Here is a 19,330-nt window from a genome sequence, read left to right as displayed (position 1 = left end):
TCTAATATTAGCAATGGAAAAACAGGTGTGTTTTGAATATCTTTGATCTATTAAACATTCATAAAATAAGTATGTATGTAGTTTTGTTGTAGCTCTGATGGTCTTAAGACTCTGGTAGCAACACATGCATATTAGTGTAAATATATAGGCATGCAAATTAATAGGTGAGAAGTTACAGAGGTGTATCTATCTGTAACACAGCAGTATTTCTCTGCTTCTCTTTCTTTCCTCATTCCATATTATAGCTAAACTGATCTTTTTTTCATAAGAAAATATCCTCAGATTTATTTAATAAAAAACATTTTGACTTTTATTTCATTTGACAAGGTGCTTCCCCTTTGGCTTAAATCTCTTTTATGTGTGTATTTAACAAGTGATTTAAGTTATGCACGTAAGAATGCTCTCCTGATGCCTTGTCCTGCTTTGTTAGCTTAGAAAAATGTCCAAATTTGAGAACAATTCACAGCTCTTAAACGTGGAGATAACATAAGGTGTACTGCATGGTTCTGCTTTGCTAGCTGTGTGTCGTGGAAGACTATTTGGCTATTGCTGTATATTCATTTTTGTTCTCAGGCTCAATAATTGATACCCTATCCAGAGAAGGGTTTGCAGAGAAAGAAGATAAACAATAGAAAAATAAAATTTATTTTATAATCCCACATGAGAAACTCATTCTACTGTCCACCAGTTAAAATTATGGATATATAAAAATATGCTCCCACGCTGTGTAAACATTTGTTGAATTGCTTTCTCAGAGAGAAAGGGAATGGTTTGGTTAGCAAGGAAAGAGGACATACCGAAAGCACCAGGGACTCCTCTGGCTTTCTGAAGTCCATGGGAGTCTAGTGTGTGTTGCTTATCCAAGTATGTGATTTTCTTTGTGGGGCTCTGGGTCCTTTCCAAGCCAGAGAAACTTTTTGTTGTTGTTGCTGGCTATCATTGCCGTACACTGCAGTACATTTATCCAGTGTGCTTGCAGCTTCTCTCGCAGATGTATTGCTGCTTCCTTTAGTTACAGCTTGGCACAAAGGTTCCCTTCATGAGTCTCTGAACACCCTCTGTCTCTTATATTACCCCATGTATCTTGTATGTCTGCTATTGCTCTTTCCATCCATCACCCATCCCAAATGTACCTTCTAGAAGAACTTCAATACTGTGGCAGGATCATAAGAGGGGCACTAAAAGCTTCTGGGGAAGTTGGTGCCCACGCTGCCTTATTTCACCTGGGGAAAGGGGACACATACAACCTGTGAGAAGTTGTCTCAGCAGAAGTTGGTGCCCATAGATTATTTAATACCAAGTAAGCATAGTGCCTGCTTTTTCATTACTTTTATGCTTACAGTCTGATATTGAGAGCATTCATTTGCTGTGGTGAGATTGCTGCCTAAGGCAGCCCCCAAAGAGCTGCAAGAGCAGTAGCCCGTTGCACTCATACTGTTTCTGTTGCATGTCTTAATGAAGCTCTAAAATGCTTGAAATTGTCTTTGAAATGAAATAATCTGTAGCTGTTAGCTAACTGCATACTTTGTAATAATTGCTTAGCCAAATAAAGGAAAATTGGGAGGAACAAAGAAAGATTAGATTGATGGCTAAAAGAAAATGATTAAATAAAAAATTCATAAAGAAGAGAAATTAAAAGATAGCATCACAGACTTTTGCACAGTGAGTGATCTTCCAAAGGTAATTTTCTTCTTTTTCAACTGCTAGCATGCATTTTGTTCTCCATCTTTGCTGGAAATACTAAAAAGACCTATTCTATGAGAAAAATGGGGACGGTGGTCACGGGAGAGATCAAATGTGTTTGTTGACTTCAAGAACAGCAGTTTCCAAATAAAAGTTTGTCAAACCTCTGTTAGCTTCATTGTATCTTCCAAAGGTTGTGCAACAGCCTTTGGGTAGATGACCTTTTAGACAGGCCGTTCATAACGTTTTTCATTTACTGAGGCAATATATTCTTTATATACAAAGATAATGCTTTCCAGTTTTAAATAACGATGTTGATGAAATATAACAAATTTAATGGCCTTATTTCTGAGCACGGGGTTTTAGCTGCACATCTTCATATCAGGAATCTTTTTAGAGACCAGCTGTGCTGAATACATAGATCTAGCTAAGTTTATTTTTACTGTGATGATGTATATTTCTAGGATAACAAAAATATTTTGGATCCTTTGCTGATAGGATGGAATATCATTATCTATCCATCCATGTGATATGACATCTGTCTTTGAATGAAATATGGAAGAAGTCTTCTCATCATTCTGTGCCATAGTTGTGGCATCAATAATTTGCTGGAATGGTCCAAGGCAGCTTTAACTGAAGGGTCATGGTAAAATTTGTGAAGCTACTGGCATGCTGTTGGTTTCAGGCACACACACCAGCACCCACTTTAATTGGGAAGGTGACACACAAACAGTGAGATGACCAGAATATGGAAGGCAAGGCTCAGCTTTATCTTATTCATGTGGGATATGATTCAGTCTTCGCAGTTTTAAATCCCCCACTTAAGTCACAGTTGAGGAAGAAACCACTGAAGTATTTTTTGCTCTACAATATAACAGACATACTTCTGTTAACCTTCAGGCTCTGTCCATAATCCTTTTCTCACCTGGTGAAACAGCTGGTGCAAGGCTGTCCTCTTGTTAAAGGATATACATACAGTATATTTGTTAGAATTCAAAGGAGTATACTGAATGGGAACTATTAAATATCTAAGAAAATCGCAGAGAAAATCTCATATTTTTGCAGAAGAAAATACATTCTCAGGTTAAAAAGACTGATACAAAATTCTTCTGTTCATTTACAAAAAGCTGAAGATTGTGTTGTTGGAATAGAAGTGCAATCCTCGATTGCATATCACATGTATGAGTAGTTTACTAAAATTTGTTGTTCAGTTTAGAATTACTAGATAACTTAGGTTGAAAGGAGCCCCTGAAGGCCACCTGGTGTAACCCCTACTCTAGGAAAGATCCAGTCGCCCAGGGCTGGTCCAGGCAAACTCTAAAGATAACTCGTGTTGCAATCTATCTGAACAACCTGTTCCAGTGGTTGGCCATCCACACAGCAGAAATTTTACACTTTTATCCAGGCAAATTTTCATTTCCTTCGTTCTGTGATCATTGCTCCAATTCCTGCATGCCTCCAGGAAAAGTCTGGTGGAGTCTTACCTTTACTCTGCTGTTATGTAGCTGTAGTTATGTTTGGAGGACCAGAAGAATCCTATTCTTTTGGTCCTCCTTCATGTATCTATTGCATGCTCTAAAGGTTTGGAAGAATCCTAAAATTATATGAGATGGGAATGAGGAAGTTATATTGAAATCAGAATTGACAATACATTCTGCTTGAAAACTTGGCATACTCCAATTGCAGTGGGTAGAAATGTTAAATCAGGAAGGGTCTTCAGTCTGCTGTTATAGCAGTGCCAAAATACAGATGGAGGAATGGACAAAAGTAGAAAAAAATTGCTTTTGCAAATAAGTAAAGCTTAGTAAAAACTTCTCAGCATTTAAAGTGATGTCTACAAGACAGATCAGCTGAAAGATTTAACCCCTTGTTTATTCTCACGTCTCAAATAATCTCTCTAAAAATATTGCATTTGCATTTCCAGAACAATTTATCAAAGCTGGTGGCAAGATTGCTTTGCTGGGACTTTCTGGCAGAGCCAGGCAGGATCGTAGTGTTTATGATAAGGACTCTTACTTATTAATTACTGAGCTGTGGCTTGTTTTGCATACATTCCCACTTGTGCTTTCTTTGAACATAGGGGATATGTTTGTTTAATAAGGATCTCATTTCCTCTATGACAACATATTGTGAACTGCTACAACCTTAGTTTTCAAATCAGTAATTTATTACTTGGACTTGAATTCTCAAATTTTTTTTTAGAGTTTCTATTCCTGCCATGCAGACTAACAAGAATAGATACTCTTGTTCTCACCTCATTAATATATTGTACCCTGGGATTTTTTGTCTTCCTCTACAGAAACTCTTCTGGATGATTTTCTTCTCACATACACAGTCTTCATGACGACCGATGACTTGTGCCAGGCACTTCTGAGGCAATATCCTTTATTAACTCCTGAATACACAGGCATCTTGCAATTACACTTAGATCTATGTATTTTTAAGCCCTATTATATGAAAAGTAGTAAATTGCATGCCTGGGAGGATTAGCTCTACTTTTTGCATATTGATGTTATTGAAATACAAAGTGCCTGTGACAGTTTTGAGGTTGCCTGTGAAAATGAAAAAGGAGAGCTCTTATCTAATGGTCATTATGGTATGTCTAGGAGATGGGCCGACTCTATGGGTTTTTTTTTAGCATCAGCCCCCCAAAAATGTGTAAATGAATTGGAAAAAAAAAAACAGTAAAGTGCAATGAGAATGATCAGCATTCTAGACAATATGATGTACAAACATGAATTGGAAGAACTAGGATTCTGAATTCTAAGGGGGGAATCCGTAGATGTCTTCAGATCTTCAGGTGCCTGGAAAAGAAGGAAAGAATCTGTTCCCATATTGGGAATAGATAGGAGAAGAGGCTCTGAGATTAAATTGTTGTAAAGTTAGATATTAGGACACTTTTTATGTAGAAAATTGAAACATTAGAGCAGACTACTTGAAACATGATAGAATCTTTGATATTAGAGATTTTCATGGAGAAATCTTAAAATATATTCCAAAAATAATGTAAGTATAGTTGATTGTCTCTTAGAGTAGGGAAATGGAATACCTGATCTTTCAAGGTCTCTTCCAGTCCAGTTATCCAGAGTGATATTATGTGATCACATGTCTGAAGAAAATTATTACAATGGAAAAATATAAGAAGTAAAGGGAACTGGTTGAATGCAGTACTTTGCCTCCCTTTTTAGAAGTTCTTCCTGTCTGAATATATAAAATTAGTATATTAATTTTGTCTCCATGCAACCTCATAATAAAATGTGTATAATATATTAATGTTGTTTCCTCTACATTCTTAAGTTTCTTACTCAAATAAAGATATTTTCTATTTTTGTAGAAAATATTATATTTTAGGATCTCAATTTTCCATTCTCAAATATTAATGTTGTATGTGCATTACTAGAAAGTTTTATTCCTGTCTTCATAAATACATGTTTGTGTATGCGCATACTTACTGCACAAGAATTTTTGAAAGATGTATTGAAGCAGATGCCTAATTTACAATAACAAAGCAGATCTTATGAATGCTTCTTTCATTTAAAGCCATATGTATATTTGTGTATATAAGGCTATATATTAGTGATAACATTTATAGAATAACTTTTAAAAGTAGGTTAAAGCTTGGATAGGTGAAAACCTACCCAGACCATATATTAATTATTAGAATACCTATATCTGTGTAATACATTTAAAAATATGTGAAAATAAAAATGAGGGATAAACATTTTACAGTTACTGTTCTTTTATTCTGAGGAATAGTACATAATTCTAACTCTTTTGTAAATAGAAGATTTTTCGTATTGCCAATTATTTCCATAACCTATGGACTATTATTTAAATTAACTTGTACCTGTAACATTAACTTGTTTGGTTTTTTTTTTAATTCCTGTGTAAAATAACATCACCAGAGAAAGGACAGGAGCAATGTATAAAGTGGGAATATTTTGTCATTTGATGCTTCTGCTTTATGCATATAGAACAATGCTGGAAATGGATTATTTTACCCTTTTTCGTTAGTGTTTTTTATGCTGATGACATAATTTGTGCAGGTAAAGAGAAACCGGCTTCCTCTACTCGTTTTTTTGTTGTTGTTAATGATGCATTGTCCTTCTTCCAGACATTGACGCTTGCATCTGTGTGTAGGACAAGAGTTCATCCCCATTTTGCAGAAAAGATATGACTCACCATTGTATAATTCCTTTTAGTTCAGTTTTCCTTTTATAGACTTGTCTCTCTAATTTAAAAAGGAAAAAATCCTGTTGGCACAGAGGTTGAACTCGTATTTCTATTACCAAGCATTTCATTCCAAAAAGTTGATGAATCTCCTGAAGCTCCAGACAGCATTTCAAATGGAGCAGTGTAGTGAAGCAATCTTTTATTAACTGAATAAAAGATGGTTAAAGAATCTTTTCCATCACTTAATCTGTACATTTCAGTGACACCATATCATTTGTTCCTTAACCTACTGTACCTATTGTGCTAAGAACCAGCAAGGTAAAGAAGAAGACTCTGATGTATCCTGTAGGAAACGAAAAGTCTTGCATTTGGTGTCTCAATGGACTTCCCTCTACAAAGACTGGTTACATGAAGATGAACATTTAAAACAATTTTTAAAGGTAATGTAACCCTTCCTGATGCATTTCAGCATTGTCTAAATAGAACATTGTGTCTACAAAGCTCAATAAGGCATAATTTCTCATACTTAGATTTTCTTCTTGGAATCTTTGATGCAAAGTGATTTATCTCAGTCTTCCTCCAATGTCTTGCAGATGGTCAGTTTGCACACACAGTCCCTTATGTCAGTATATTAAGTAAAAAACGTTACATTCAAATGTGAAACTTTGAAAACTGCATGTTGTCCTGAAAATTGGGAGAATGCAGGCAGGCAGAAGTAAAGCTATGCAGATAGAGAGAGACCTTGGAAAATTCAGGCTTCTCTTCTAGAACAGAGCCTACAGTCAGTATCCAGAGGAGCATAGACAAAATGACGGTTTTGTGGTCCTTGTACCTGTTTGTGCTATTTTACCTGGAACACAAAACTCTATTCTGCAATGTTTGTCAGGTGCACATGGCAACTGGGTAGCTTTATGCACTTCTAGTAAATAAAAGTCTGTCCTTGTTTGTAAACATGGACCTGATGATCTTTTTGAAGTTGCTTTTTAAATTGACTTGTAAATTTGCAAATAGTAAAGTCATCATTGTGTGAAGATCCATCTGGCTGCTTTTTTTTCTTCAGACTGTTAGGTGCAAATATTTTGGGATAACGTGCAAGATCGTTCTGTCCTAAAGGCTGCTCCTTTTCTTCAGTGGGAGATCTTGAGGACCTTTTCAGCCATTCAGTCAAGTCGTAGTGAAGAAATGTTGAACTAAAATTGGAGGTCCAAAGCTTCTCCTTTCCTCTTGGAGGAGGGCAAGTTGCCCAGGAACTTAAGGGCAGAGGAAGAGGCCTTAAGATTTTTGCTGTTAGATACGAAGTGTATAGAGTCATACTCTGAAGTGGACATCATGCTAGCCAAGAGTTTAGTTTTACGGTATTGCGAGTATCTTGTTGCAGTGCATATCTTTCTGCCTCTGAAAGTGAGTGACTCTTGCACATAGAAAATCGTGCTTGACATGGCTGTGTGATATTAAACAGAGGTAATATTATCAATGATTGAAGTTATATGTGCAGAAAATAACCTGTCAGCTTGAAATAGAGTGCAAGAGTGTTAATTGGCTAAAGCAAACCTGATGATGCAACTCATACATATGATGCTTGTCTACTCAGAAGGAGAAGAGAAGGACCTATGTGCAGATTCTGCAAGGCAGAGAGAAAACATTTGCCATGGTTTCCATCATCAAAAGCAATAGTTTGTTTACCTTTTATCTGAGGTGCTGGCATTTACACTGAACATAGATTCCCAGTTGATGATACTGAGAAAATGCCTCCCCCAAAAAGAAAAGGAAAGGTTTATTTGTGTATTGATTTAAAAGAGTATCTTCCTTTTTGTTTTTGAGAGATGTTGCTCATTTTGAAATGCATGCAAATGCACAAAGTAAAGGAAAAATATCTTCATTTTTAGTCGAGTTCAAATTAGCCTGTTGTTACCATTTGGGGTAAGTGACAATGGTATCATATGTTCTTGTGCTTGAGAATCTATCCTTCTGGTAAGCCAGGTTTTATATAGCAGCCACAAGTGCCATGTTAAATCTTTCTGTTTGTAAACTAATGAGTGACATTGAGTAGTCTGGAAATTCAAATAGGAACATTCTTTATTTATAGATCTAGTGCAAATATAATGCTGAAATTTATTTTAATAAGCTCGTGCCTTGTTTGATTTAGACTGCTGATGTGACATTTATTTTTGAGTTATCAGATGTTTGCAGATACTGTTTTATTTTGTAGACAATATACAGAAATGTGTTAGATGATGTGTATGAATATCCCATTCTTGAGAAGGAGCTGAAAGAATTTCAGAAGATACTTGGAATGCATCGTCGTCAGTAAGTATTGATTATATCTGTGGTCAAGATTCTCTTTATTTTAGAGTGTTATTTATTCTTATCATCACTCTGATATAATTCAGTAAAGAGTGACAAATGAGCAATTAGGCTAGTATATTCATTTTTACAAGTCATCTTTAAAGTAAGGCTAGATTACTCCATCTTCTCTGATATTTGTGAAATATCACATTGTTCTGCAATCATTCTGATCAATTTTGGTTAGGATGACTTGCAAGTAGAGCAATATGTCTGTGAAGAAGCTAGCAAAATTTGACTCAGACCTTGTAGCCTCTCCCTTGAAATGGTGCATGTTCTCATGTTCTCTCTCTTTCCACATCTCTTTCTGTATAGTCTGCAGAACTGAGAATCAAATCTCTTTTGTGATGGATGCGTCAGTGTTATGATTTTGCCACTAATTTTGATACTTTTAAAACATATTTCCTTGGCACTTTTTTGCGACAGGGTTTTTGTGTGGTTTATCCAGTTGGGAATTGGAGCTGTGACACTGACCAAGACCTGTGCCCCTTCCTGTGCCCAAGCTGTTACCAGTGCTCTGGGAGCTCACAGACTTTTAGGATTTTTTTTTTTGTTTTCCTCCATTGGTTATACAACTGGCAGAAAACTTTTCTGGGTGAGCCAGGCTCTCTCAGCTTTCCTTGAAGGAGCTCTGCTGTCATTTTCTGGTGCCCATTTAATGATAAAATTTCCTGATATTGCAAAATTTTTAATATCTGCAACTTCTTTCTCTTAGTTTTTCAATGGAAAAATTAATTTGGATTTTTCTTTTTGTTTCAGCACTGTGGATGAGTATTCACCTCACCGAAAGGTAACACAGAGCTGATTGCTATATTGAATTCTAGCTAATTTATAATATCACTTCCCTGTCCCTACTTTCTCTTCCCTCTTTTCTTAGTTTCTCATTTGAAAGTGACTGGTTACCAAAAACATGACAGGATATATCAGTGAGACTAGACTGGCAACACTGCTTAAGGAGATTTCTTCTGCCGGCTTAGACTGCATATCAGTTACATGAACTAAGCTAAAGCAGCTGTGACAATATTCGCAGTTTAACAACACACTCTGAGATGTCAGAATGCAGTAGGAGCCTAGGAGCATGTCCTTGTTTGGCTCAATAGATGCAGCAAACCTGGATAAACTGATTCACACACAGACATGGACTGCAAACGTTGGATAGATAGAATAAAGGGGGATTTCTTGTGACAGGGACAGAAAGCAAGAGAGAAACGTGAATTTGTGTCTGTTTAACTAGAGGGAAAAGAAGCAAACAGAGAGCACTGGCATCCGCTGCAGGGAGGTGGATCACTCTGCTCACTAATTTAGTGGACTGGCACCAGGGTGTGTAATAAGCTTTGAAGTGTTACTTTGGGAAAGGAGAAGGCAGAACAGGAGATTGTTGTGAAAGTGCTAAATAGGCCAGTCGATAGTTGCTATTTAGGACTGTGTGTAAGAAATGGGCTAGGAATATGATGGAGAACCCTGAACGTGCAGGCTGCCTCGCTGAGGCATATCTCACTTCCTTAAAAATCCCCACCTTTGCCATTGTTAATAAGGCAACTCCCAGTTTGCTTATCCAAGAATGGGTGGGTGGATTTCCTATGCAAGAACTTTTTTGGACAGACTTACGTGCTGAATGCTGTGTGCCATGAATTATTGCTTTGCAAAGGGCAGGAATGCAGAGTCATTGTTGTTTCTTTTTTCTTCCACTCCCTCACAGAATAAAACATTTTTCCAGCAATTCAGTCTGAAAGAGAACTGGCTGCAGCACAGAGGAGCCATGAATGAAACAGAAGAAAGTAAGTACGATTTAAAGAGTGGAGGAGAAACTTAGTGCAATGCCTTTAAATGTAAGTGCAAAATTATTTTTCAGTAAGAACTGCCTTAGGAGAATAAGGAGAAAGGTTTGCCCGTGCAGTGCTACCTTTCTGCCCCCAGCTTTGCAGGAGTTCAGCAGTGAAATGATACCCTCAGGGCTTTTCCCTGCATCCCATTCCTGCAGCTCCCCTAATGAAGCTGTGTGACTCGCAGAAGTGCTGGCAGCCTCTTGCCTGGCCTTCGTTTCCTGCTCTACTTCATGGTCTCAGTCTCTTGACCTAGATCTTGCTTGTGAAAGGTGAATAAGCCCGTCACATTAAATGGGTTAGGATCCACTAACTCTGCGAACCTGTGTGCATTGCTTCTCTCCTCAAAAACATTTCCACGTGAGATGCAAAATGCCACTGCAGTTTAACGTCAACCATTTCAAAATACAATTTGCCTTCACTGCTAGTAATGCAAGAATAAAGTGAAGCTGTCAGCCTCCCGTAATGCCTTTGAGAGCTGTGAGAGAAAGGAGGCAGAGAGGAGAATAATATCATGTATGTAGGCAGAGAACAGTCAGAAAGACCTCCTACCTGGAAGTCTTCCCTCTCTGACCATTTATCTTCTCACTGGGAATTCAAGTCCAGAAGTCTAGTTCAGGACAGGATGTTATAAATGCTTATTTCTGATAAAAATAATAACTGTATTCCTTTAATGCCAAGTCTCTGTGCATAGTATATGCTGCTGATAGATACTGTTTTTCCACATCTGAAATCCAGGTTTATTTGAGCTTTAGGTTCACAAGCCTGCTTCCAGAAATATCATTTCCAGATGAGAACACCCAGCACTCATTTTTCTTTTTAAGAACTCAGAAACTGCTCGTGTTGGAACAGGGAGAGAAGTGTTTTGGCATAGGAGAGGAGGGGACAGGCAACACGGCCATGGAAAAAGGCATGGATCGGGTCCAGAGATGGCAGTTCTGGTTGGCTGAAGTTGAGTGTGAGCCGTGGGAGACCCTGGAACTGAGGGAACGAAGGCTTCGAAGTTGGGCAGGAAAAACAGGAAAGTTAGGGCAGGCATCCACCCTGGTGCTGTGGTCCTTCAGAACTGGGCGACTTCAGGGCTCTCAGGGGCTACAGTGACAGACTAAGCAGGGCCAGCACAGAGGTTCAGGCAGTGACATATATTGCCCATACTACCTAATTTTTCAGGCATTCCTCTGCCTGGTTTTGATCCATGCAAATTAGCCACACGTTGCCTGGGCACAGATCAAGGAAGCATCTCGGGCTGTGGAATGGTGCCAGGTGATGGTGGTTGTGCAGGATGAGTTTATACAAGCCATTTATCCATGCGGCTTGCCCTGAGGGCCAGGGAACAGACCCGACCCATTTTATCCACCAGTGTAAGTGTCACCAGGGTGCCTGGGGTCAGCTCTGTCTGTGCACCCTCCCTCCGGCTGCGCGTTCCCTCCTGTGCCTCATGGAGGAGCGGCACTGGCTCCAGGAAGGGATGTCATAGCCCATGCCACTAGATACCACAGATAGGACATTTACAAGGTGCGTGGAGGAACAGGCTTTCGGGAAGCAGAGTCATGATTTTTATTGAGAATCTGACCTCCAAGTTGCTTTAGTTAAATGTTAAACAAAAGATACGCCATTAGCCCAATTATAAAGTAATATACTGCTGTCATCTTCCCCTCCTGAATGACAGAGAGATTTCTGGTAAATTCCCTGTAGGCAAGTTGTGTCGCACTCTGCATATGGAGGCCAAATATTCTTGTCAGATTTTTATTTATTTATTTTATCTATCCAGTAATTTAGAGCACGGTTTGATGCGTTTATCTTTTCATGAGTTATACCCATTCTAAAGGGAGATTCTTCCATGGGATGAGCATCTGATTTACTGTCTGTCAGCAAAGAAAAAACTACAAAATATATTTTTTTAAGAAAAAACTACAAAATGACTTTTCTTTCCCAAGCTTAACATTAAGTTCCTCCTTCCCCCTCATCTTCATTTTTCTTTACTAGAATACAAAAAAAAGTTTTTCACTAAGGTTGAGTTCTTACCAATGCTTCTAGCAGAGTATCAGTTAATGGAAGTACCCGAAGCTGTCAGATTTGTGGGACAAGCACAAACCTATTGCTGCATCCATCTGCCAATAAAAATCACAAAAAATATTTCTGAGGAGAAAAGGATTGTCTTATACTATTACTGTAGCAGCCTGTCTGCAATAAAAAGTACTAAAGTAGAGGAAAATGGAAAATTTAATTAAGCACTTAAGTGAGTATGAAATCAAGGGTTGTGGTGATGATGATGATTCTCATTAGTAGACGTTGTCGTTTTTAAAAATATTGATGCCAGTCTGCTGCTCTGTTTCTTCCCTTTTAAGTGTAGCAGCTGTATTTCAAATAACTGGCTACTGCAAACTCAGCAAAAGTTGCAAACCCAAAGTTGTGGAAAGCCGAGGGAGCAAACACCACCTTTGTAGCTGAAGCAAAGTACTGAACTGGCTGCATTATTGATGTGAAATCTCGCTCCAAGAGCTCTCAGAGCCTAACCAGCTCATCGACTTCAGGGGAAATTATGAGCCTAGAGAGTTTTTCCAAGCCAGTCCCTTTTATATGTGCTGCAAGGGATTCAGAAAAGGCTGTTTGAAGTAATCATGCTGCTCCTTGGGCAGCCTCTGTTTGTACTAAAATACCCTGGCAGTGCATGTAGTTCAGATGTCTAGACAGATAAGCTGGATGGAGTGGTTGCAGAAGGCTGGGGAGAGCTCTTCTGAGACGCTCGCTGGTGGAAGTGCAAAATAATTACTGCAAAGGATATGAAGTGTCCTGAAAAGCAGTGATTTATCTGAACCTAAAAGGGACAAAAGATGACAACAGCTGAATCTGCAAAGAAGTTGGAAGAGAAGGTTGATCTCTGAGAAATCCTTGCAGCAGGAGCTCTGCCTAGGTCTCGCTGAACCGTGGGGTCTCTGATTGCCCCTACTGTTTCCCAGGGAGAGGAGATGGAAGTGGGGAGTAGTGATGTTTGTGCATAGGGTATCACATTCCTGGATATCAGCTTGCAGCAGCAACCACTGTTGCTCTTTAGTGATATTTGGGCAGCCGAAAGCATTGCTGTGGCTGCGAGTGTGAAATTCTGCTTTGAATTTGTACACATTTCTGACCGTTGCTGAGCTTGTCTTTCTTCCTTTGTGCAGTTTTCTGCCGTGTGTATATCACAGAGCACTCTTACGTCAGCGTGAAAGCCCAAGTATCCACTTCAGCTCAGGAGATACTGAAGATCGTGGCAGAAAAGATCCAGTACAGTGAGGAGGAGCTGGCACTGGTTATAGTCACCTTCTCTGGTGGTAAATAACTTTCCTTCATCTAATCGCTTATCTTTTACTGTACCACGTAAGGGAGGGCTGACATTTTCTGGAACAAGGATGCAGCTGTTCCTGTTCAGGCCCACAGCTGGATGGCCACGGGAACAATAAGGAGCTGCTTCCCAGAGAGTCGTTTCCATGGCAACAGCTCATTCTTGGGTACCGTCGGATACGGCATTTCCTCACTGGAAAGGGAATGTAAAGGACTGTCTTCAGCATGCTGCAAGATTTCTTTTCTCTCAGAGATAAACCTCCCACCTTCACATTTAAATTAATTTGGAAGGTGGTGAAGCATGGTTTGCTTTAAAAATAAAAAAGGGAACAGTGAGTACTATGTGTGTGGTTGTTCTTTATGCCTGGGTAATGAATGTTCTCTAATGAAAAGGAAGGAAAGAAATATTTGCACAGTTGAGATGGTGAGAAAGTCTAAGCAGCATTTTGTTTTTATGAATCTGGCTTACAACTGACATTTTTGCCTATTATTTTAACATTTCTCATTTAACAGGAAGGGCTTTTTATCTCTTCAAAGGAATATCAAACTGATCACAGGCAGATACTAATAACCTACCAAACCTCAAATATTTTGTTTGGTGTCTGTCAGGTCTCAAGATCCTTGGGAAGTTGTTTGCTGCTTGTGGCATCTTTTGCTCTTAGTAAAGATAAAACAAGGAATTTAACTAGGTACATAGAAATGAAAAGTTGAATCCACATAAAAGGGCTAAGACTTCAGACCAGCAGGGCCGTATCTTTGGCTGATGTTAACTGGCATCAATCCTGCGTCCAAGGATGGACCCTTAAAGACAACACACTCATTCTTACTTCTTTGTCAGTCTGATTAAGTGAAATATAGACAAGTGCTGGGTTGTTTTGTTTATTTATTTAATACAGAAGTGGAAGGTCACATTCTTCTCCCCCATGCCAAGCTCGATTAGATAGCCATTTTTTCTACAGGGAGCTGGTGTGGGTGGCGAGGAGATGGCATCCTGCCCTGGCAATCCCAGGCATGGAGCAGCCACACAGCATTCCTTGTAGGCATCTTGGCCAGCTCATCTACATCGTTTGCAGGCATACTTGTCTTATATCCTTGCATAGAGCCAAATCCACCTGCAGTGTATTTTTCAGCACTGCAAAATCACTGCGTTACTACTGTTTCTCAGGTGCTGTGGAGGAGCAGGAGAGCAGGGTGAGTTTTGCCCTGATAACAGGAAAACTGATGCTAGCTGCCTGCTTAGCTAAAGAAAGCCAACAGTTCATAAATAATGAAGCACCCAGTTATCTCTAGACCATATTCATTCCTGAGAAAGCCCCATGGTTGATATGGTTGCCACTTTACTGTTCAGTTAGAAACAAAATAATTAAAATGCAAACACAATAGGACTGTCATTTGTACGTGACCATTTGTAATATCCAAAATGTTATTTTGTCACATTAAATTAATTAATAGGAGATACTACAATTGTGGTGCCCTCGTTGTAAAGCATTGTCAGGCATGTGCCATGTGCAATAAATGCTGACCTGCCATACATTTTCCTTTCCTTATTGCTTTGCTGTTTGCATGACTAAAAGAGTCTTCTGTCTTCCATCTGCAGGGCAGGAGTATGAGCCTTAAAGATCTCATTTTTAATATACTGCTTAAATGAACAGAGAAGCTGTTTAATTCAAAATTACCTTGAAAAAGCCATACTTCTGGTTAATGGAAGTGTATCAGGTGCTGCTGTCAGTGTGAGCGTGATTAAAGGGGACAGGTAGAGAATAATGATAGTTTCTAATGATGTTTGTCTCAGAATCTGCTGGTTCTGACCCCTCTCTTGTGGACCTTGGAAAGTCCAAGACAGCTTTGCAGCACTTTTGGAAGCACAGTTTTTCAGCTGTATTACTGTTCAGCTGTTTTAATTCATTTTTTCCCACAGCTTTTGCTGATGTATCCCAGATTGCCTAGTGGTGATCATTGATTGACTAGGGGAAAAGAAGACCTTCTTCTCTGATACCTGATGTTGTATTGTGCTCTTCTATCAGAGTTTCAGATTACTAAAAAAAAAATTGCACCAGGTCTGGATGAATTTCTCTAAATACAATTGTACAATGACTTTTCACCTCTTCCTCTGCTGCATGGTGAAAATTTCATCTACTTGGGATCCTTTAATTATCCCTTTCCATTGACTGGTCATGGCTACATCTTCTGCTGCTGTCTGCTTGGGGAATACAACAGTTTGGTCTCCTTAAGCCTGAGACACTTTAACGAATGTCATTTCATTTACTGTAGATGTCTTGGGTTGAAATGAAATGGTTGGTAATACATAGGAGGTTAGACCAGATGATTTAAGAGTCTCAGCTCTATCCTATATAAAGGCTAAGCTGAAAGCAGATTCTGGAAGATATTTGTGCTTTAGTCCAAATGGTGACAACTCGCCTTCATTGTGTCTGAATAGCACAGAGATGATGATACCATGCTCAGCATATGAATAGGGACTGTGTATGATGCTTAGTTTCATTTTAAAAAATTGATGCACTTTATACTTTTTTTTGTGATGCTTGTCTCACATACATACACATATAGCTTATATTACATTTCTGAAGCTTTTGCATTTTGTTTTCTATTTTTAAAGAAAAGCATGAACTACAACCAAATGACCTGGCTATCTCAAAATCTTTCGAGTCATCCAGTCGTATGTTTGTCTACCGAAAAGATCTGACTGATTCTTTGGTAAGGCTGTATTATTTCTACTTTCCATTTTTGGTTTGTCTGACTTCTGATCAAGGATTTAGTATTCCTCTAAGAAGAATTTTTCAACACAGAATTTATCTTTAATTCCTTAATAAAACTTACTGAGCTGTGTTATATGTGAAAAAGAATCTGTTAACTGCCACTATTCTGCTGAACAGTAATTAAATTTGTTCATCAAAGAGGCCAAAACTTCTATATGGCTTAAATCTTTCAATCTACATCAGCCTAGAAAAGCTGACTTATGCTTGTGCCAGCCTGGTGGTCTGGGAATTACTTCAGGGACATGTGGCTCTCTTTCTTGTGCCTTTGTTACACTTAAAACACTGGTGGGTGGTGTGTAATCGTGGAAGGAAATGCATGAATACCATGGAATTGCTGCATGTAGAGATGGATTTCATCACTCATGCAGTGTGAGCTCTACCAACATTACCAAGCATCAGGATGACCACAGGGTATGTGGGAAATGTCTTGTCCCAGGAAACACCTGTGGAGAAGCCAGGAGAGTGTCCTGAGTATCCCCAGGGCCACTCACTCCTTGAAGCTGACCTCTCCCTTCCCCTCCACACAACAGTGTCTAGTGTCCTCGGGCACCACGTGGGTGGAGGGAGTTGGCAATGCCAGTTCCCAAAACCTCAGTGAAGGAGGAATAATCAGACCCTAAAATTTAGAACTAGCTTTTCAGTATTTTTCTGCTAATTATCCATATATGTTTAAGTGCAGGGATGGACAGCATTGCAACTGTTTTTTTGTGTTGTCACTGAGATCTGTGCATTCATCCTAGGAATGAGACATGTCTATTTATGTTTTAATAGACCCTTGTGTCTTTAAGAGTTGACGTGCCGGTGTCATTATGATTTGTCATCCTCATTGCATCATTCTCTAAAATGCTAGTATTAAGAAAAGATTTCCAGTGTGGACAGGTGACTGCCAATCTAATTTCATTAGTTACGTAATAATTCCAGAACTTGATGTAACTGTCAAAAAATGTAGCACCAAAGCAATGGCTTACCTGATCAGAATAATCTTCCATTTTGGCTGATTGTCCCACAGTGGGACACTGTGGGAACTGATTGTTCAGGGAATAATGATTCCACATTGATATGCCCAGTAACTTTTATGAATCAGGACCCACAATGTTTATTGGCAATTGCTTTCAAAGAAAGACAGTCATAGAATTGATGGTTTTATGCTATTTGTAAATGTATGTGTATTGCTGGCAAGTCGAGTGTTTTTATTCAAAATCTGATGTATTTGCAGAATACTTACTTTATCTTTTAATACAAAAATGTACTTTATAGTGATTCCAGGGGTTTTATTCTCATGGTTGGTGTTTTATGCTCAAGGTTTAGAGAGAGAGAGAAAGAGAGGGAGCAAGCCTAATCCAATGAAATTATTGATCCAATTTTCCTCTTTCAAGCTATTTATTAAATAGGCTATAACGAATTGATTTTGATTAGTGTGGGGAAAAAAAACGTCAGAGTGCACTTAGAGAAGATTACTTACTCAGCCTTGCTTTGTACCTCAGTCTAGTAGCTATTTCATTGCAAGGCTTTTGTCATTTGCTCAGAATTCTTTTCTTTTGGCTATTGATTTAGAACCCGTTTGCTGAAAACGAGGAATTGCAGCAGAGATCTGTGAGAATTCTGGGAGTCAACACCTGGGATCTTGCCTTGGAGTTAACAAACTTTGACTGGAGTCTCTTCAATGCAATTCATGAGGTAAGAAGTGCCAAGTCTGCCTCCAAGAACACCACTTATGCAGCACTGTTCATTTTTATGTCCTGGCATTGCATCAGTATCTTGCAGAATCTGTATTGCATGGCTCTTGGTTCATCTTCACGGTAGCAATTCAGATATTTTGCCATCTTTCATACTGAAAAGTGTTTCAAAGGTTTGTAACTTCCCTGTGCTGGAGCACCTGATAAGTTCCCTGTGTACTTGGTGGGTTTTATTCAGATTTGCTTCTGAGTGTAAAAGAACAAGATTATTTTCTAAAAATATCTGCATGTATGTGTGTTGCATATAAAAACTGTCCTTCACACTTGATAATATTCTAGTAAATGTATGGCTCCACAAATTGATATAACTTTAACAATAACATAATTCACAATTTGAGCAAATTAGTTGTTTATATTACTTTTTTTGTAAGATTAAAAAACTGGGAAGCTTTATAAAATGGTGCAAGAGCCCGCTCAATGCCCATTAAGATGTGTCAATGTAGTCTTAAATACGTTTTGGTGTGAGCCACTGAATAAAAGATCCAATTAACATTGCAATGGTGCAGCACAAAATGTCATTTGAAATTATCAAATGAAAAGGATGATTTGTTCTGCAAAAATGGACAGGATGCCTCTCATCAGCTGCTTTCCTTGAGTTTTCATTTCAGGTTCTTTTATTCAAGTTTCACTTTAAAGCTAGAGCTGGCACGATTTTTTGCACAGAAATTAAGATCCACACCTTTGTTCTTGAAACATTGGCTATTTTCAGAATTGAATTTAAATGGAAATTTTTCAAATTCTGGAATGTTCTCATATGGGCTACTTTTTGTACGGAAGTGAAACAGACGTGAGGAAATGCTGAAAGAGACAGATTGCTTATATCCTATATCTAGCTGAAACCAGAAGTGAAGGTGCAGGAATTCTCACCAAAAATACCCTTGCAGGACTTCCAAACTTGCAAACTGCAATAAGCCTCTAGACTTTTTTTTAAACCAGACCTGGACCCTGAGTCATCTGTGACTGGCTCACAGACAAGGAAAAATTGCATAATAATTCCTTAATATTTTTGTCTTCCAGCAAGAGCTGATATACTTCACCTTCAGCAGACAGGGCAGTGCTGAAAACACTGAGAATCTCAGTCTTCTGCTTCAGAGATGCAATGAAGTCCAGCTTTGGGTTGCCACCGAGATCCTCCTCTGCAACCAGCTCTGCAAACGTGTACAGCTAGTGAAAAAGTTCATCAAGATTGCAGCTCAGTAAGTTAGCAAGTTTCCAAAAGTTTCATTGAATGCACATGCTTTATTTTCTGGGAAAAGGGAAGTAGGTGCAAGAATGAATAAAGGAAACTGCTTGTCATCATGTATTTGTACAAATATAACAAGCATGCCTAGATAAAACATCCCATAAATAGCAACAGCAAACCCTGGCCAAAGCTAGCTGGTGGTGGAGTATATGCTATGCAACTCTCCCTTAGCAGCTTAGACAATATATCTGCAGCATCAGCTGCAAAGTCAAGGATTTTTGCAACAGATCT

The 19,330-nt window shown here is 38.7% G+C and overlaps 1 protein-coding gene across 1 annotated transcript in view; it reads left to right on the top strand.

Annotated features, from left to right (window-relative positions):
* The window catches only part of RAPGEF5 (Rap guanine nucleotide exchange factor 5), a 152,671-nt gene that overhangs the window by 114,001 nt on the left and 19,340 nt on the right, over positions 1-19,330 (top strand). Inside the window, exons 12-20 of the mRNA XM_088519690.1 lie at positions 3,983-4,061; positions 6,152-6,296; positions 8,066-8,163; positions 8,959-8,989; positions 9,899-9,977; positions 13,187-13,336; positions 15,961-16,058; positions 17,675-17,797; positions 18,874-19,052. Coding sequence (XP_088375816.1) covers positions 3,983-4,061; positions 6,152-6,296; positions 8,066-8,163; positions 8,959-8,989; positions 9,899-9,977; positions 13,187-13,336; positions 15,961-16,058; positions 17,675-17,797; positions 18,874-19,052 — 982 coding nt within the window. The remainder of the gene's footprint in view (positions 1-3,982; positions 4,062-6,151; positions 6,297-8,065; positions 8,164-8,958; positions 8,990-9,898; positions 9,978-13,186; positions 13,337-15,960; positions 16,059-17,674; positions 17,798-18,873; positions 19,053-19,330) is intronic.

The sequence above is a fragment of the Tinamus guttatus genome, unplaced genomic scaffold, assembly GCF_059628265.1.
Source record: "Tinamus guttatus ecotype Peru unplaced genomic scaffold, ASM5962826v1 Tinamus_guttatus_pri_ptg000067l, whole genome shotgun sequence".
Classification (NCBI taxonomy): Eukaryota; Metazoa; Chordata; class Aves; order Tinamiformes; family Tinamidae; genus Tinamus; species Tinamus guttatus.
This window is presented reverse-complemented; position numbering and strand designations above follow the sequence as displayed.